The sequence below is a fragment of the Gopherus flavomarginatus genome, chromosome 6 (assembly GCF_025201925.1).
Source record: "Gopherus flavomarginatus isolate rGopFla2 chromosome 6, rGopFla2.mat.asm, whole genome shotgun sequence".
Lineage (NCBI taxonomy): Eukaryota > Metazoa > Chordata > Testudines > Testudinidae > Gopherus > Gopherus flavomarginatus.
This window is the reverse complement of record NC_066622.1, coordinates 123,062,939-123,083,007: the sequence shown is the minus strand read 5'-3', so window position 1 is coordinate 123,083,007 and position 20,069 is coordinate 123,062,939. Positions and strand designations below refer to the sequence as shown.

The window sequence follows — 20,069 nt, the reverse complement described above, 5'->3', positions numbered from 1 at the left end:
AGGAATGTTGCAAATCTTACATCCACAAGAGACAGCTTGTTGCCTACATCCCAGCAGGGGGTAATCCTTGAAGGGAGAAGGATATAAATATGAGAGACAGTGACCTCCTACTCACCTCTCATCGTTCCATGTCTCTGCTCGTGACATCAACTACTCTCAAAGAACTACTAAAGGGGGAGTGGTCCAAGGCTGGAAGGAGACCCGGCCTGTGAAATTTCCAACGATGTATGCAAAAAGAACAGGAGTACTTGTGGCACCTTAGAGACTAACAAATTTGTTTCAGCATAAGCTTTCGTGGGCTACAGCTCACTTCTTCGGATCCATAGAATGGAACACACTGCAGAGTGCTAGTTCATCATTGAGCAGTAAGGCATTCCCTGGGAAAAAGCTTATGCTGAAATAAATTTGTTAGTCTCTAAGGTGCCACAAGTACTCCTGTTCTTTTTGTGGAGACAGACTAACGCGACTGCTACTCTGCAACAATGTATGGTAAGACAATGTATGGTGTGTTCACTTAGCTTGTTAAGTAGGTATTAGCTTGCGTATCACTCATTTTCTTTTGTAACCAATTCTGATTATTATGGATCATCATTTATAATCACTTAAGTGATTATAAAATCTATATTTCTGTAGTTAATTATCTTATAGTTTTATCGTAACCTCTCTGTTGGATTAAAGTGTGTTGGAAACTCCATTTAGGATAACAAGGCTGGTGCATATATTATTTCCTTTAATTAAATGCTAGAATTTCTATGAGCTTGCATTGTTCAGTAGTGTGCTGGTCAGTACAAGATGCACATTTCTGGGGGAACAAGGCTGAGGCTAAGAATTTGTGGGTGTTGTCCTGTATGTAATTATTAATGAGTGACTGGTCAGAGTGCTTATGTATTTAGCTGGGAGTGAATTTGCATGCTGAAGGCTGTGTGAGCTGGCCAGGTGTGGCTGTTCTGACAGCAAAGCAGTGTAAAAGGCATCCTAGGCCCTAGGGTGCCATCGAGTTAAAGGGACACTGCTGTTCAACAGTCCGGATTGTAGCCTGGGGAATGTCTGTCTCGCTATTTGTTCGAGAGGTTTATGTTTTCCTGTTTTGCTGAAATCGTTTCACGCTTTGAAACTCTTGGTAACATAGTCTTTGTCTCTGCGGTTTTGGGCTCTATTTCTGTTATGTTTCTTGGTAGTCTATTTCTTTTGTCATTTTAGTAAAAGAGAAACTAAAACATTGAGTGTCACTGAGCAGGTAGTGGGGAGAAGAAGTTGTAGAAAGTCTCATTAAAACCAAGGGAGAGTTTGTGACAGGTAATCTCATATGCATATTCAAGGATATGAAAACAAATTCTGATAACCTTGAAAATGTTGGCAGATAACCATTTCCCATTATATGTATGTTTTGTGATCTTACATGTGTTGGTGCTTCATCCTTTCATGATACAAAATTTCCTTTGCACTGGAAGCTTCAGTGAGCATCCCCTGCTTTGCATTTTACTCCTGGATGAATTCTGCACCAGAAAATTAAAAATTATGTGAAGAATATTTTAAAATTCTGCACATTTTCTTTGTCAAAATCTCACTATATAATCATGCCAGTTTCAATTATTTTGGTAATTTATTTCAAAATACCTGTCAGCAAGTATGTCTAACAATAGAGACACATACAAAAATTCCCCCAGGAGTAGAGAGTTAACAACCCAGTTCCTGTTTCTCTGCTCCTCTCCCCCACAAAACCCAGCCAGGTGGCCAGACACTCTCACCCCTCATCCCCCCTTCCCCCAGAGCCCAGCCACTCACACCCATTATCCCTCAAAAGCCAGTTGCAGGTCCAGTCCCCCTCACAACTCAGACACTCTCACCCGCTACCGTCCCAGAGGGTTTACCTTTTAGAGATTCTTTAACCAGGTCTCCATTACACTTTTCTGTGCAATCCTTAATCACCTGTGTTTTCAGAAATAGCTTCTGTAGTATAGAATATGTATGAATTGCTGTAGAGAAAACCAGTGGAATGAAGAAAAAAAAGTAAATGGCTAGAGGGAGCTGAAATGTGGATAAAAGATGATGCTTTTATCAGATGCTTTTTCTGATACAGCAGGGTATTTTGCTTTGAATATTCTATTGTGTGCAGCTGGCCATTTCAACATAAGAGCTGAGCCCGTCTTTCAGTACAATCATGTGGGGTTGGAGGAGCTGTTTAAATCCATTTCTCCTGTTGGACAGCGATCTCTCTGGTTTGATTAAAGGGTTTTGTCATAAACAGATAGCTAAGGGTTAATATCTCTTTCACCTGTAAAAGGGTTAACAAACAGTGACCTGAAACACCTGACCAGAGGACCAGTCAGGAAACAAGACTTTTTCAAATCTGGGGGGAGGGAAGTTTTGGGTGTGAGTTCTTTGTTCTTGGTCTGTTCTCTTTCTCGGCTCTGAGAGTGATCTCTCTATCTCCAGGCTTTCTAATCTTCTGTTTCCAAGTTGTAAGTACAAGGATAGTAAGACAATAGGTTTATATTGTTTTTTTGTATTTACATGTGTGTAGTTGCTGGAATGTGTTAAATTGTATTCTTTTTAGATAAGGCTGTTTATTCATTTTTTCTTTTAAGCAATTGACCCTATATATTGTCACCTTGATACAGAGACCATTTTATGTCTTTTTCTTTCTTTTTATATCAAGCTTTCTTTTTAAGACCTGTTTGAGTTTTTCACTGGTTAAGGCTAAGAAACGAAGGGAGGGGGAAAATCTCTTTGTGTTAGATTTACTAAGCCTGACTTTGCATACCCTCTGGGTGAGGGGGAAGAGAGATTAGATCTCTCGGTACTTGTGTTTCAAGGACTTGAAGCAGGGAGTATCCTAGGGTCCCCAGGGCGGGGAAATCTGGGAGGAGGTAAAGAGGGGGAAGGGAAGTGGGTTATTTCCCTTTGTGGTGAGAGTCAGGGCATCTGAGTCTTGGGGTTCCCCAGGGAAGGTTTTGGGGAGACCAGAGTGAGCCAGACACTGGAATTCTCTGGCTGGTGGCAGCGATATCAGATCCAAGCTGGTAATTAAGTTTGGAGGTTTCATGCTAGCTTCTCATGTTCTGAACTGTAAGGTTCAGATCTGAGTAGGAGAGTTATGACAGGTTTCTATCTGTATTTCTGGGGAGAAAGGTGGGGAAGATATAGGGAGACTCTTTTGATTTATGGTGGGGATTGGGGTAATAGGGCTTGTATTGACTTATCCTAGACTTGTAGAGGATTTTTGTCTGTGACCTTAATTACCTTGTGGGTTGGCCCTGTTGGGAGGAGAGTAACGTTTGCAGTTTCTGAAGCCCAGTACCTACCTGCCCCTCCCAAGCTATTTCTGGAATACCAGATGGTTTTGGTGGATAGAAGCATCATTTAATTCTTCTGACTACTTCTCTGATGTGAGCTTTGCTATGCTTATCCATGTGTTCTGATTGCCAGAGTGGATTATTTTAATACACTTTTTTACTTGAGGCTTCCCTTGAAGACCACTTGGAAACTGTAGTTAGAAGATGGTATAGTGGCCTGCTTAGGTAGGAAGGCTGATCTTAGGCAGCACGCTACACCAGTGCTGTGCAGATTTCACTAATGTTGAACATACCCTGACTTGCATCTGAAGGAAGTCTACAGTCAATGAAAAGATGTATCAAATATCCCTGTGCTACCAGTCAAGATAAAATTGTAATAAGCCATGGCATAATCTTTATTGTATATAAATAGCTAACCAGCTGAGTGCAGCAGAATAATTATCCCATTATATGTGAAGGTTCATGTTGCTTGCTTTCACTGAAGGTTAATAGGTGAACCTAATGACGTTTCTGGTATTCATGTTAGAAGATGAGAATATATAAAAGTAGGCATGGCTTGGGAAGGGTGCCCCGTAAGATAAGATGAAGTGCCAGAAAGCATTTTGAGTTAATGTTGTACATCTCATTAGCAGAGTGGGTTGAGAAAATTTTTTGAAGGAATGCTTTTTGTTGTGTTGTTTTGTTTGTTTGGAAAATGTTGATTTGTTGAAACCAAAAAACTTGAAAGCAATAGGACATGACTATCTAAAGATATGAGCTATCTGCCTCTACCGCCACCCAATCAAAAGCATAGGTAGAAATTTGCAAGAAATAAAATATGCATCATTTTGGCACTTAACAAGGAATTTGCTATTTAGCTCAGACAACAATCCCAGTGTGACAAATATAAGGAAGTGGCAATGTTCTCTGGTCTATTTCTGAGCAAACTCAAGCAGCAGTGTTTATAGAGGTAGGCCATGTGATTGCAGGTTTAGAACTTGTAATACTATAGCAATGTCACCTTGTCAAGGGGAGAAGAGTGTGACTCGACAGTATGCATAATGTGTTACTTGAGATGTTGCTGTAGCCTGAGTGTTTTAAGAAGTGTTAGAAAAACACTTAAGTGGTACTGGGTGGTAGTTGGAGCAAAAATCTGAACTAAATTCCTGTTATAGTGAAGAATTTGAAGTGGTAGGTTATTTTAACAGATACAGTGCTTTAAATTAGCTGTTGCCATCTGTTCTTCCCTGGCTTCTAATGCAGAAAAAACACAATAATTAAATCAGTGAAAAATGAGGCAGACGACTAAAATGTACGCTTCTAAAATAAGAAGAAGCTGTGATTTCCCTGAAGGCGGAAGTTAGCGTGCGTACATGAGTAGGAAAAAATTGCAATCGAATGTGTTGTCCAAAAGCTGTTTTAGGAAACTGTTCTTGTCTTATCCATAAGAGCACACATCCAATTTAGGTATTCCTTATTACAGTTGCAAGCAATATCTGAATAATTGAGAGCCTTTCCTGGCCATTGTTCTAGTTTTTCCTCCAGGTCATACTTTATCTGCATAATCACTTCCTGATCTGCATTCTCGTCCTGCCCTGAGATTTAAGCTTCATTTCTATTGTTTTGGCTCAGGGATCAGATTTACAGTACAAGCATTTTTTTTTTAATGCACTCAACCATGTTTTCTGTACACATTTTGCAACCTTGCATTTAATAATAAGTAAATGAATCTTTTTAGTTCTTGTTCAGCATTATAGGAGGCTTTATACTCCATTGTGGGGTAAATGGAATGGGGAATGGCCAAAAATATCACTCTTGACTTCATTAAACTTGCTGCTTCTTTGAGTGCTTGTTCATGTCAATTCCAGTTAGTGGTGTGCGTGCTACTTACACGACAGCCAGAAGATATTTTTCCCCTAGCAGCATCCATAAGGTCATCCTGGGTACCCCGTGGAGTCGTGCCTTTATGGTGCCCAGTGTAGAGCCCTGCTGACCTGCCACCCCCTTCGTTCCTTCTTACCGCCAGTGATGCCTAGCCGGAACTTCACGCGCTCTTGCTTTTGCAAATGCCTTTAGCAGTGTCCTGTCTGTAATTTTGTATATAGTTAGTAGTTTTTGTCTGAAAACTTAGCTTACTACTACTATTTAATTGTGGGGTTCCTCCCCCCTTTTCTCCCTGGCCTCAGGGGCATGCCTTGATTGCTGCGGTTCAATCCATGTGAAGGCTGCGGAAAGTTGATGCCAAAAAGTGACCCGCACACTTCTTGTTTGAAGTGCCTTGGTGAGAGTCACCAAAAGGACAAGTGCCGCATTTGTAAAGAGTTTTGGCCGAAGAGCCTTAAGGATCGTGAGCAGAGACTCAAGCCTATCCTCATGGTGGCATCCCTCTGCTCATAATCTGACCCCGGTCAGTGGAGCCCATGCTGATCGCCGCCTCCTCCATGTGCAGCGCACCGGTGCTGATGGCGTGGGACTTGGCTCTTAGAAAGACTAAAGACTCCTAGCACTGACACGGCGCCAAACATAAGACTTCTGGTAGGCACCGATCTGTATCTCCAGTGCCCCAGAAGAAAAAGAGGCAGGAGAGAGGGTGCTCCCCTCGCCCCCTCCAAGTCTAAGGAGACAGCAGCAGGGAGACCTCAACCCACTCAGCCTACTTCCAGCCTGGCAGCTCCAAGGGGCTCATTGACTCCTGCCCCACAAGGGGTCCAGTCAAGTCTGGCCCACTACAGCTCTCTGGACCGTTATGGCCAGGACTTTCAACTCCTCTCCTCTCCAGAGACTTCTGAGGCAGCGCAGGTCCTCATCCGCTTAACGGCTCTGCCTTCCTCAAGGAGGGAAGAGGCACCGGTGTTAGCCATGCCACCTATTCCATCTAGGGGCAGGCCGGCGATGATGTCGTGCTGCTCCCATCTCTGGCACGCCACTACCCAGTGCAAACCATCCAAGGGGGGAAAAACCACATCAGTTTCCAGAGGCTCGGCACCACCACTCCTCTGTGGTCTTCTTTTTCAGAGACCTCGGAGTCTGAAGCAGAGTGCTATTGTTTGGATAGGTCCAGCAGCAGGAGGTCTAGATCTAGGAAACACCTCCAGCCTTCTCCAGTGCCGTGGCCACCTCAATGGCAGCCACTGACTCAGTGGCCCTTTTGGACTCCTTGGGCTTACCATCAGGCCCAGGGTCAGAGCCAGGCATTGAGATCTAGATCAGCGTCGATCGCGTCAGTATCCGTTGCCCATGTGCAGCTACTGGCACTGGATCCATCTCCGACGACGACTCCTGCGGCCCTGTCTCCTGCTTTGGGTTCTGCGCTGACAATCTCAGCACCAGCAGCCTCCACACCATCGGCATGCCAGCCCCATGAGCAACGCTCACCCTAACCCTTGGGCGCCAAGTGCAGTAACCAGGGTCATGGACCCGTGTTTTCGTCTTTGTCCTCTCCAGATGAGGCTGTTGTGGGCACGTCAATGGCCCTGGCCTTGGAGGACAGCAGGGTCCTGCAACAGTTGTTGCTTAGGGTGGCCCAGAACCTGGGGATCCAGGCAGAGGAGTGGTAGAGGATGCGGATCCCATGATGGACATCCTTGCCCCTTCTGGGCCCTCGCATATTGTGCTGCCACTTATTAAAAATATAAGTGAAACCACAAAAACTTTGTGGGAGACTCCAGCCTCCTCCCCCCAAATGAAAGATGCTATTTTGTCCCCTTTGAGTCCGAGCACTTGTACACTCATCCTCCATCCGACTCCCTGGTGGTGGATGCTGCGAACCACAGGGAGTGCCAGGAGTTCTAGGGATCCTCCCCTAAAAACTGGAAGGCCAAAAAGCTTGACTTATTCAGGAGGAAAGTCTACTCCACCAGTGATTTGCAGCTACGAATTGCAAGCCAACAGGCCATCATTAGTGGATACTTCTTCAACACCTGCGGAGCGATGGCCAAGTTTTCCGAGCTGCTACCATCAGGGACTCCCATTCTGAATTTAAGGCCTTGGTGGAGGAAGGCAAACTCATTTCTAGGGCCTCCTTGCAGGTGGCTCTTGATGGCGCAGATGCGGCCCCCCGTACAATGGCTATGGGGGTGGCCATAAGGAGGTCCTCTTGGCTCCAGGTCTCTGGACTAACTCGTGAAGTCCAGCAGACCATCCAAGACCTGCCCTTTGAAGTTCAGGTATTATTTTCCGAAAAGACGGTACTGGACTTAACACAGGCCAGGACGTTTCTTCCCGAAGCATGATTTCAGGCCCTCGGTGACATCATTCAAGGTCTCAGGCAGTTTTCCACCACTGCAGCATGGAACTGCCTGTAACTTCTAGGACACATAGCTACTTGTACTTATGTAATACAGCGTTCCAGACTCAGACCTTGACCACTTCAGTCACGGCTAGCGTCAGTGTATTGGCCAGCCTGGGACAGTTTGGCCTTGCCCGCTACTCAACTCCCTCCTGTGGTGGCTCAACCTGCAGGTAGTATGTGCAGGGATCCCCTTCACCAGCTCTCAGCCATCCCTCTTGCTAGTGACAGACACTTCAGACTTGGGCTAGGGTGCACATTTGGGAGACCTCAGATGCAAGGCCTCTGGTCTCAGGCGGATCTTGCTCTGGACATCAGTGTCAGAGAGCTGAGAGCAGTATGCCTGGCATGCCAGACTTTCCAAGCCCACCTAGCAGGGAAGTATGTATCCGTCATGACAGACAACTATGTTCTATATCAACAAACAGGGGGGATGCAAGCTCCTCTCCCCTGTGCCAGGAAGCCCTCATGCTGTGGGACTTCTGTGTAGAGCACTCGATACACCTGCAAGCCTCATACCTCCCCGGAGTATAGAATGAGTTGATGGACCATCTCAGCAGTTTGTTCCATGACTGGTTCCTTCACCCAGACATAGTGAACACAATCTTTCATCAGTGGGGCTTTCCCCAGATAGACCTATTTGCCACGCGATGCAACAGGAAGTGTCAGTTGTTCTGCTCCTTCCTGAATCACAGCCTGGGATCCATCACTGGTGCATTCCTTGTTCCCTGGGGAGGCTGTATCCTATACACGTTCCTGCCTGTTCCTCTCATTCACAAGATGCTCCTCAAGATTCGGAGGGAATGACCTTTGGTGATAGGATATTGATAACTCCAGCCTGGCCTCGCCCGCACTGGTACACATCACACCTGGAAATGTCCGTGGAAGTTCCAGTCACCTGCCGCTCTTCCTGGACTGAATAACTCAGGAACACGGTCATCTCCAACATTCCAACCTCGAGTCGCTCCACCCCACGCCATGTTAACACCGTGGCTCAACCCATGGCATTTTCTTGCTCTGATCAAGTCAGAAAAGTTCTCCTGGGCAGCAGGAAACCCTCCACAAGAGCTCTCTACTTGGCCAAGTGGAAGAGATTTTCAGTCTGATCGGCTTAGCGCCAGTGCTCATCTCAGTCCAGTATTAGTGGCACTATTTTCTCCACCTCAAGCAGAAGGGACTGTCTGTGTCATCAGTAAGAGTTCACTGGACTGCCATCTCTGCCTTCCATCCAGGAGCAGAGGGGTGATGTGCTCCCTGCTCTCTCTCTCATACAAGATGGCTTTTCTGTAATGATAACCTCAGCTGGAGGTTTTCTGAGCTCAGGGCCCTAACATCAGAGCCTTCTTTCACTGTATTCCATAAGGACGAGGTTCAGCTTTGGCCTCATCTGGCTTTTCTCCTGAAGGTTGTCTCCCAGTTCCACATCAACCAGGACATCTTCCTCCCTGTATTCTACCCTAAGCTGCACTTGAGTGACAGGGAGCAAAGGCTTCACTCACTGGATGTCCGCAGAGTGCTAGACTTCTACATCGAGAGAATGAAACTGTTCCGAAAGTCCGTTCAAGTGTTCATGGCAGTGGTGGACAGAAAGATCTTCCTGTCTCCTCTCAACATATTTCGTCATGGACCACATCCTACATTTGTGAGTGCTACAACTTGGCAAGGGTGCCTGCTCCTTTGAACACTGCACACGTCACCAGGGCTCAGGCCTTTTCAGTGGCATTCCTGGCACAGGTTCCCTCCCAGGAAATCTGCAGAGCAGCAACATGGTCCTCCATGCACATTTTCACCACACAGTATGAAGGCCAGAGATGATGCAGCCTTTGGAAGAGCGGTGCTCCAATCAGTGGAGGACTCCGACCCCACCTCCTGAACTTGGGCTTGTGAGTCACCTGATTGGAATTGAGATGAACAAGCACTCGAAGAAGAAAAAATGATTACTCACCTTCTCGTAACTATTGTTCTTCGAGATGTATTGTTCATGTCCATTCCAATACCTACCCTCCCACCCCTCTGTCGGAGTAGCCAGCAAGAAGGAACTGAGGAGGTGGTGGGTTGACAGGGCCCTGTATTGGGTGCCATGAAGGTGCGACTCCAGAGGGTGCTCAGGCGTATGTGTGTGTGGGAGCTACGCGTGCGACGCACTGCGTGCTACGCACTGTGTGCATGGGTGGAGGAGCGCTGCTCCGGGCATGGCTGCATGTACAGCTGACAAAATACTAAGGTGGTGCAGGGCTATCAATTACAATTCAGATCTGTTTCTAAGATCTGGCCTGGCTTTGTCAGTCTAGTAAAAAAGCTGTATATTGGAGACACGAGCTTCCATTTTAAGTGGACATTCTATCAGAACAATTTCTGCTTTGTCTGCTGTGGTCTGTCATTAAATAATCTGTTCCTGCTGTTTTGTTAGTCAGTGTGTTTACTTAGGAGATGCTGTACACAGCCTCTAGTTTTATAACCTTCAAAGTGAGGTGCATATCATTGTGATCAGGATATAATTTTAAATTCAGCAGTATATCTTGTTCTCTTGGGTATTACATAGGATTTATTAATGTTGTCTTAAGCAAGCTCAACTTCTGTTATTCTGTTTTTAACCACTCAATCCCTCTTTTAAAACACTGAGCTGACCAAGCCAAATTTTTAAAAACAGAAAAATCCTCTACCATCTTTTTGGTAATGGGCACATTCATTAAATGCAATACCTTAATTGTTCTATGTTTTTATGTATATGGGGGGAGAGGGTTACTACATGGTCTTTTAAAAGGAAAACTTCACTTCCTTACAGAAGAAACAAAAAAACCCCAGTTGGATTATCCCTTCCCAGAAAGTTTTTACTACAGAACATTCCCAAGTGCTTTGTCTATTAAACACTACTATGGCACAGGAGATAATGCAGTAGTAGGAGAAGGAACCTAGACACTTTATTCCCGTTTAAGGATAACTTTAATAAACTTCAGGGGATTTAACTTAAGTTCTTCCCCTACCATTCAGATGTAGGAGTTAGATATATCATCCGGTTTTGGGATGTGGTAGGGTTTTTTTAATGGCAGCTACTGGAAAACTGCACACAGCTCTGGAATAAATCCTGAATTCTGCATTGAAAACATGCTATAGAAACCAGAAAAAAATTACTGTTGATAATCTTCTTGTTTAATTTTGATGTATCCTTTTTGTTCCATAGTGCTTTTAAAAAAGAAGAAGAAAAGAAAAAGAAAAAGTAGCTGTTTAGCTAAGGAGAAAACATGGGAGATTACAAATATATCTGAGAAAGGAAAGAAATGCAATAGCAATAAAGTTGCTAAACAGGTTGCCAACATTCAGGGTTATGTTTTCCAAATGTGGAACTGTCCATTTACAATAATGGGTCTTTAACGTTTCTATGTTGTTGTGTATGATACTTTGCCTTTTCTGGTCTTGATTATATTTGTAATCTCCCACGTTTTCTCCTTAGCTAAAAAGACTGCTGCGTTTTCTCCATGCATAAAAAGACTGCTGTGTTTAAGAACTAGAATTGCTGAGTCCAACAAATAGCGAGGGTGTGTGATTTAAAAAAAAAACAAACAGCAGAACCCAGCATATTGGACAAGAGAATGGAATTAGTCTGATATTTTTGGCTTGTTGTTAAAACAGTGACAATATAGTTTTATGGATTAACCATGGACAGGAATTTAGGAGGCCTGGGTATGCCACTTAACTTCTGTCTAGTTCCCGATCTCTCTTTGAATTGTTGAGGGTATGATAAACCTGTCTGCTTCACATAGGTGTCGGGTATTACACAGTTCCTTGTTACAAAGATTATTTAGGTGCCAGTATAACTGTCGAGTCCCTCATTACAAAACTAAGCTTTCGTCCCTTAATCCTCGTGGTTAACATGCTCATTAAAAATACAGGCTCTGTAATTTGATTAAACCTGATTTTAGGACATAGTGTTCATGTCTGTGTACTGAAATGATCTGTTCACATTATGGCCATTTAAAATGGACACAGCAGCTGTGTTTAAATTGCATTTTTGTGTGATACAGCCTCGTGGGAGAGTTTTTCCCTGCTGGCTGACTTTTCCATGTGGTGAACTCTAATTTTCTTCCTTTTCTGTTTCTAGTGATACAGAAATCAAATTGGCTGACCTTGTTTTGAATGTGCGCTAACGCTATTGATGTTGGCAGGAATGTGCATAACTCTGGGATCATTTTATTGCAGTTGGTGAAGCAGTGGTGGCCTCTCTCTTAATAGCTTATCCCACAACATGGTGACTTTCCTTAATATTTCAGTGATAGAGTAGCAGAGTTTTTTTCTTCCCACAAAGATCAGGATAATCTGGAGGGAATTGGCCTATGAGATTATAACATTTTTATGGTAGGAGTAAGGTTTTGGGTTTAATATGATTAAGTGTCCTCTCAGTGAATATGATTTAATTATTTTCTCTTGTGACGCTAACAGATTTTGCTGATGTTTTCCAGATCTACCATGGTGGCTACTTCTCATTCGCCAGAAAGCGTTGATTGGAAAGCTTCCAGAAGGCCATGAAGTATGCAAAATAACCAAAATTGCAGTGATTCCACTCTCTGAAACGGACCCTCAGGATCTGGAATTGGAGGTATGATTTTAAAATCTTGAAAACTTCTAATTTGAAAGTCTTAGAGAGACAAGGTATGTGAGATACTATCTTTTATTGGATTAACATATCCCCTGGGATGCATAGAAGGTGACAGATGTTGGCGTAGATGCCCATTGCCTCCACTCTGACATGCAGTCCTACTTGCTTTTGTAATCATGACTCCTGTAGAAGTCCTTCATACACAAACTTCTCTTGTTATGTCTGCCCCAGGACTTTTCTAAAGGGGACTTCACAGAAATGAGGGAAAACTGTACAAATTAAATACACCCTCAGACTGTATTAACTTTCACTGTAGGTTGGGAGGAAAATAATACTGAGTAATCTGATCAGATTGTCAGTCTCTTCAAATTCTGCAGAGGCTGAAGCTATTGTGGGGGCTTTTGTGTAAGCCAGAGAGGGGAAATTCACACCACCTTTAGGCTCAGGCTACCCTCACTGCAGAGATACAGAGGGGAGGGTAGTGCCTATAAAGGTAAGACCATCAGGAGCTTCAGTGGGAAATGACTGACCCCCATTTTTATTTAGTATGTATGTTCATGCTTTATTTTGTAGTTTTCAACAGCATATTTTTAGGACTATAGAGCTAATCTTGTTAGTAAGAAATGCTCCAGTCTAACAAATCCAGAATGTATTCTTTAAATGTCAATACAATTAAGGTGTGACCCTAGGTTTATAACTAACTAGGAGATGAAATCTTTTAAAGAATTATTCATTCAACAATTATGGGAAGTTGCTGTTGTGTGGCAGTACTTTCTGTCAGACCCTCTTTTGGGGTCTGAGTATGCTACTTCTACAACATTATTAGCTCCTTCCTGCCATGGTCTTATAGCAAGTTGTGCAAGAATAGGAGTAGAACTGCATGAATATCTGTGTCCAGCGTTGTTGACAAACCTCCCAGTAGGATAGTATCTGGTAACTGTACTATTAATAATCAGACATCAAAAATCAAATGTTCACTCTTCTTTCACAAAAATATGTGGAAGAAAACACCCAGATAATTGTCAAGGAATCTATATAGCTCATTCAGTTTCTTGGTAATCTGTAGTGGAGACTTGAAGATTAATAATAAAACTCTATAGTCTTTTTTCTCCTTGATGAACTTGCATTAGAAACAAGATGATCATGTTATTTACCTCCATTCTAAACAAGAGATTATGGAAATAACTAATTGCTAACTAGCAGAAAATCCCTGAAAAGACACAGATTTACTGAATTTTACAAGACCTAGTCTACATAAACAGGACCAGGATGTTTGTTTTAAAAAAAAAAGAAAAAGGTGGATGGACTGTATGGCTCATTGAAATATATTGAGTCTTTCATATTTAGGACAGGGTTTTAATCTGGCAGAGGTCACTAATCACTGAACAGCAAAATGGCTAGAAGTTAAACTATGGTTTTTATGTTCCTACTTGAATAAGTGATATTGCTCTCACATCTAGTTATGAAACCTTTTTTTTTTTTTTGGCCTTCCTGATGCTTAAATTAGGATGTCTACAGAAAAGTTCAGTACAATAACAATTCTCTGAAATAATCTGAGGTTTACTGATTTCATTCTGACTTGTAGCATGAATAATTAGTGCACGGATGACAGTTAACAGATGGTAATTTTATGCTCTGCAGAATAAAGGACTGAGTTTGTAAGCCTTTGATTCAGTCGTAGCTACCTCTGTCAGACATAAATGTATAAACTGTTTAATTTCAGTTTGGATGTTGATCCTTCAAATGCTTAGAAAATGGTGACTTTGAAATGTAATTCTGCAACATGGTACCTAAAGCAATAGTCCACTAGCTTTCATGAGGTACTGTAGATATCTTCTTTGCCTTATCATGATGTAGAGATACAAGTGTAAGCTGTGATGAGAGAAAATTTGTTTGAAAACCCTATACAAAATATCTCTGTCCCAGTGAAACGGCTCACCAGTCATCTAACGGGGAAACAACTTTGTGATGAACTTGGGGGGACAGCTGTATTTTTTTTATTATGATGTGTAGCTCTATTAAATTACTATCATATTGTCTGCTACACGGATGCCAAGAGTTAACGTAGTCCTGGAGCTTTTTGCACACATGCAGGAAGGCAGGCAAAAGTTCTAGATAGACTAATCACTGATGCTTAAACAATATGAGTGTCAAGACACCAGGTTTTTGTTCCTGTCCAAGGGGGGGACAGAGGAGACTATTAGCTAAAGACTGTGGGCTTGCTAATGATTCTTAACTGCTGTAATGAATGCAGAGGAGTAGAGAATGGAAAAAATTCTGGGGAAGGACAGGAATAGACAAGGTGTTTAGAATCTGCTGTTAAAAGAGACTTGTATGTACAGAGGGAGAGTAGTGGTAGGGATTGTGACTTCTTGTAACTTTCCACTAAAAGGAAGGGAGGGTGTCAGGTTTGGGAAACAAAGGATCTCCGCCTTATGTAAATCTTATTTAAGGGTGGGGAGGAAGGCAAAGGGGACTCTACTCCATGGCCTGGCTGCCCCGGGAAGAAAGACTGCTAAAGACACCTGAAAGGGCAGGCAAGCGGGGAGTCCAGACTGAGATGGGGGTTCAGTCTGAAAAGAAATAAGAACTCTAAGTTACAGAAACTTCGCAACCTGCCTAAAATAACATTTAGGGTAAGAAATTACATTTTGTAACCTGTTTCTTAAGTATATTGAGCTTTGCTTCCATATTTTGTTTTATTTGCTCAAAACTCGGCTTTATTCTGTCTGTTATCTCTTATATTCATTTATAATTCACCTTTTGTAGTTAATAAACTTATTTCTTGTTTATAATATAACCCAGTTTGTGCAATTTATAATTTGGGGCGCGGGGTAAAGAGGCTGTGCATACCTTCCGCCACATTGAGGGAGGCGCCGGATTTCATAATGTACCTTTAGGTGGGCACTCTAAGGGAGGTGGACACCTGAGTGCTGGGGCAGATCACTTAAGCTGAGTCTCCTCAGGCCTGGTCTACACTGGGGGAGGGGGATGGATCTAAATTATGAAACTTCAGCTGTCTCAGTGTTATCTCAGCACATCAGGTGGCATCTTAAAGGCGGGGGACATCCTGTCACAGGGGTGAAGAACTAGACATCCTGGAAGGATGCTAAGACCCAAAGGGCTCCCAGGAGGGCTGAGGAAACCAAGAGAGTGTCTTACATGCAAGTATTATTTGTCCATAGATCTGTATATTGCTTATGTTTTGTCAGAGTAAAGTATTTGTAGTTCACAAGTGCCTTCACAAAATCTGTTAATGTGTTTTGTTACAATGTTCCCAAAGGGTTCAGCTGTGAACCTTAGCGCACACAAGAGTAGAGCTCTAGGGGGGGTGTGCTTAAGCAACTGGGGAGAGTTGTGGAAAAAGTCTAATAAATAATCTCTTACTGATTTGCCCAGTGATTGAGAGAAGTATTTATAGATTCCAAATTTTTATGGAGCATTCTTGAACTTTAGTTCAACGGTAAACCTTTTGTAAAGATAGTAAGACTCGGCATATTGCTGTTGCTTTTATCTCTCTACCTCAAACACACACATTGTTTGTGTATGTGTAAGAGTGAATGTCATTAACATGTCTCTTCTAAGGGTACGTCTATGCTACCCACCGGATCAGTGGGTAGTGATCGATGCCTGATTGCTCTGCCGTTGACTCCTGTACTCCACCGTGGTGAGAGGTGGAAGCGGAGTCGATGGGAGAGCGGCAGAAGTCAACCCCACGCCTTGAGGATGTGATGTAAGTCAACCTAAGATATGTCGACTTCAGCTACGCTATTCTTGTAGCTGAAGTTGCGAGTCTTTGGTCGATTCCCCCTCCTAGGGTAGACCAGGGCTAAGTATAAAATCCTTTACTTCTTTCCTTCCCATATAATGCTCTCTTATACTAGAGAGGATATGAGATGACAATGAAATTGTGATTAACTCTGAAGTTTCAGAATACTAAATTTGCAGAACTACTTCAGAATGTATTAGAAGAGATCATCTGTGTAACTCATGATGTTTCATTTGATATAAAAGTATTATGAACAAAATACAAAGCTGCTAGAAAGGTTTCCCAAATATGTAGGATTTTTGCAGATTTGAATGTCAGTTTTATTTGGCCCTAGTATATTTTACTATCGGCTATCACTAAGACCCAAGAGGAGAGTATTTTAGCTCATTAAACTAAGTTGCTTTAGTTCTTGGTGGACCTGGATTTTAGCTTATCTATTGAAACTTCATAACCTACTCCTCAGGAGTCTGAAACTTTGCAGATAACAAAGCTGAGAACACCACTTTCACCCTGTTTTAAGGAAAGTGGCCCTTAAAAAAATTTTACACCGTCTCTATTCAAGTAATCTAATGAAAGAAAAGCATTCATCCTGGAGAGGTGATGACCTCTCAGAGTCAGGGCTGAGGCATATCAGTTGGAGCCGTAAGGCAGCATGTAATGCCAGTGCGTGATCTGGGGCTAGAGGATCTAACAGGGAGACGTGATGATCGGTGAATTAAGTTAATTTAAAACTTTAAAAAAAAACTACCCCAAAATAACAAAAAGGAAAAAAACACCCTGCCAAGGCACGCTGCTCTGGAAGGGTAAACTAGGTATACAGAGATCATAGTGAGAAAACAAATTACAGCATGTGAAATAGTATAATTATTATAGCCCCAGTAATTGAAATGACTTCAGTGAAATGTGTATTGCTTGATTACTTTGCATTGGTATTCTATCCTCACAATGAGATTTAACAGATGCTATAGTTTGTCATTGGTGCGTGATTCCAAAGTTACTTGCTAAAAGAGAATGATGCGGGAAACCAGAGCAACATGTGTTTATGGGCTATGAATTTAGTGGTGTTGTGTAATAATGGTCAAACATGCTCATTTAGCATCTTCTTCCAATCTTTAGTGTGACTAACTTGAAATGGGGAGGCAGACTTGAATTATTTCTGAAAAGATAGACGAATATACCCTATATTAACACATGGAAGGAAGGGGAATTACATATTGTGGCATATTTGGAATAAATTCTAGACAACGTCACTTGATCACAAGGAAGATATAAGTGTACTTTGCCCAAAGGGTAAACAATGCTAATGTGTACCTTATCACTAACTTGGAGGGCTCATGTGGCACTACCTTAGTCTGCCTTTGCAGTTTTTTCCAATAGTTAGTGCCTCAATATTGCCAAACCTAACTCTTCAGTAAACACGAATCAGGCCTCCAGAATCATTGTTTGGTTTAAAAATCACAAGATTTTTGAAGTTGTATTTTTATTTGTCTTCTATATTTTTGTGCCTTTAAGGTTCATGTTCTCAGTCTCTCTTCACATTCATAGAGGTGTAAAACTTTTTTACAAATGAAAGCTGAGATTCTCACATAATCACCTGACTCTAAATAGGGAACTGGGGCTTCAGAAAAAATATCAAATATCATAACTTTTGATGAAATAGCAAGATTTGACTACATTGCAACACATGATAAAAATGTAATACTGTATATACCTATGTACAGGCAGGGCCGGCTCCAGGGGTTTTGCCACCCAAGCAGCACCCTCCCCCCGGCAAAAAAAAAGCCGCGATCGCGATCTGCGGCAATTCAGCGGGAGGTCCTTTTCTCCAAGCGGGAGTGAGGGACCCTCCGCCAAATTGCCGCCGAATAGCTGAAAGTGCCACCCCGCTCCGAGTTGCTGCCCCAAGCACTTGCTTGATAAGCTGGTGCCTGGAGCCGGCCCTGTGTACAGCTAAAAACCCCATCATTTAGCCGTAAGGGAGCTTCTCTAGCACACAACCGATCAGTACTGTCACACTGTTGTTACCTGTAGGAGGTTGGGAAAAAGCCAACTAATTATAATAATGCTGTAAATCTAGATAATCTTGGAATTTTATAACTTTAAATTTATTGCCAATTAATACAATTAAACCGATATGCTAGAAGGTGTATGAACTTACCATCCTTTTACTTCCTGCTTTTTCTCTTTCTGTAACATGGTGGTTAGTACCTTTTGGTTTGTTCAAGGTAAATAGAATTGAAGATCTGAACTAACGAATCTTTGGTAATTACTTACTGATGCCTATGGACAGATTTACATTCTGCCATTTGGGGAGGTAGAGAGAAGTAAAAGTAATTGCTGGTGTGCTATGTGAAAGGCAAAGATGAGGGCAGAGGGGTGAGAGTGTTTCAGAATGATTCAGTGATGGGTGAAGGAACCAAGGTGTACAAGGCACCATAAGTGTAATTCCTTTCCTTATTGATATACACTGGTATTTTAGGATTGAAAATATTTGTGTATAAATAGAAAATGAAACACTCATGTATTGTATTCACAATTCTTTAACTGTGTCATTTTTAAAATAAGACAATATCTGCCGTCTCTTCTGAAGACACAATCTGAAAAGGTGAGTGCACTTAACAGGAAAAAAAAGTGACTTTGGTTTTATTTACCAAACACAAGAGAAATTAGGACAGAAGTGTAGAATTGTGCACTAGTATGGTCATAAGTAAGTAAGATTGAGCTTTGGCATGAATGATTTGAATCTTGCAAAATTATCTATGGAAGCACTGCTATTAACCAGTAATTCCCTCTTTAAAACAAGAATTTATTCAGCAATTTAAAATATCAATGTGACTTCCAAAGACTAGCATAACAATTAACAGAGCTTTTCATAATCCACATTTGTATTGTTTAGTGGCAGTTCAGTATTGACAAGCATTCTTTGGCGGAGCATGCTTGTACTGTACATGTCAAAATACTTTGATTTTTGTCAACTTTTTTTATTATGTAAAAGTAGTTACTGCAGTGAATAAAGAACACATTATAAAGCATGCAGTTAACACAGCAAGAAGTAGATGGAAAGATGTAAATACTTTTTATTAAACTCTGAAGCTATTAGCATTATTTTTAATCTTACTGAGAGTTTAAGTACGTTAATGAAATCTAATCTTTATTTAAAAGGTAGTAAATAAAAATTGCTGTTGGGATAAATGTTAAGTATCAACTTTAACTGACACAGTATTTTTTATTATTTAGCTCTGTAAAAAGCATCACTTTGGGATAAATAAGCCAGAGAAGATTACACAGTCTCCAGACGACTCTAAATTTCTACTCAAGACCTTTACTCAAATTAAATCAAATGTGTCTGCATCAAATAAAAAGAAGGTGAGGATTTACTATTTAATTTGTGTGGTTTTTCAAAGCATTTTTGTTTTAGTGATTTGAAGGCTGTGGTGAATAACCACAGTAACATAATATGCCCTGTAAACAAAACCAGTAAAAGACCAAGAATTATGTATTATGTAACACCCAGGAAACAAGCTGACTTCAATCCTGAGTATTTCATTTTAGTCCTCAGCTCGTTCATTTGATAGCATGTAATACAGATTTGCAGAAGGTGGGCCTATAGCATTAAATGTTCAACTGTTACAGAATTATATTCACTTGGAATGCAAAGTACATTTGAAGAGTTCTCCTGGTGAAGTGGAGTTAATAGAGATGTTTTTCATCTTTGTAAAACAATACTAGTTGCTAACTCTGTAATAAGGGGAAACATTGTGCATACAAAACATTCTTCTTTCTTGTATCCCTAATCATAAAGTCAACATCTTGAAACAAAATCCACAAGGCTGGAACAGAGCAGAGATCTGTAGATATTGCCTAATTAATTTCAGGACTAATTTCAGTTTCCAGCACAGTAGAAAAACAGTTCAACTTTTCACCTGGAAAGTAGCCTGAAAAAGATACAAACTCTTCAAATTATTTTTGGATTTGTGTACCTAGTGGATGAGAGATGAAGGTTTCTCCAAACTCTGTAGAAAGAAATCTGAAGTGACACTGAGGAGCTAAATCTAACAAACAGTAGCACACGTGTACATACTGTATGCTATACAAACAAGCTAGTTGCAATAATTTCAGCACTTCAGAACCCTTCTCTAGATG

The 20,069-nt window shown here is 41.8% G+C and overlaps 1 protein-coding gene across 2 annotated transcripts in view; it reads left to right on the top strand.

Annotated features, from left to right (window-relative positions):
* INPP5F (inositol polyphosphate-5-phosphatase F) overlaps positions 1–20,069 on the top strand; it is a 98,765-nt gene that overhangs the window by 43,001 nt on the left and 35,695 nt on the right. For both annotated transcript variants that reach the window (XM_050958937.1, XM_050958936.1), the window contains exons 3-4: positions 12,021–12,157; positions 19,164–19,292. In XM_050958937.1, coding sequence (XP_050814894.1) covers positions 12,021–12,157; positions 19,164–19,292 — 266 coding nt within the window. The remainder of the gene's footprint in view (positions 1–12,020; positions 12,158–19,163; positions 19,293–20,069) is intronic.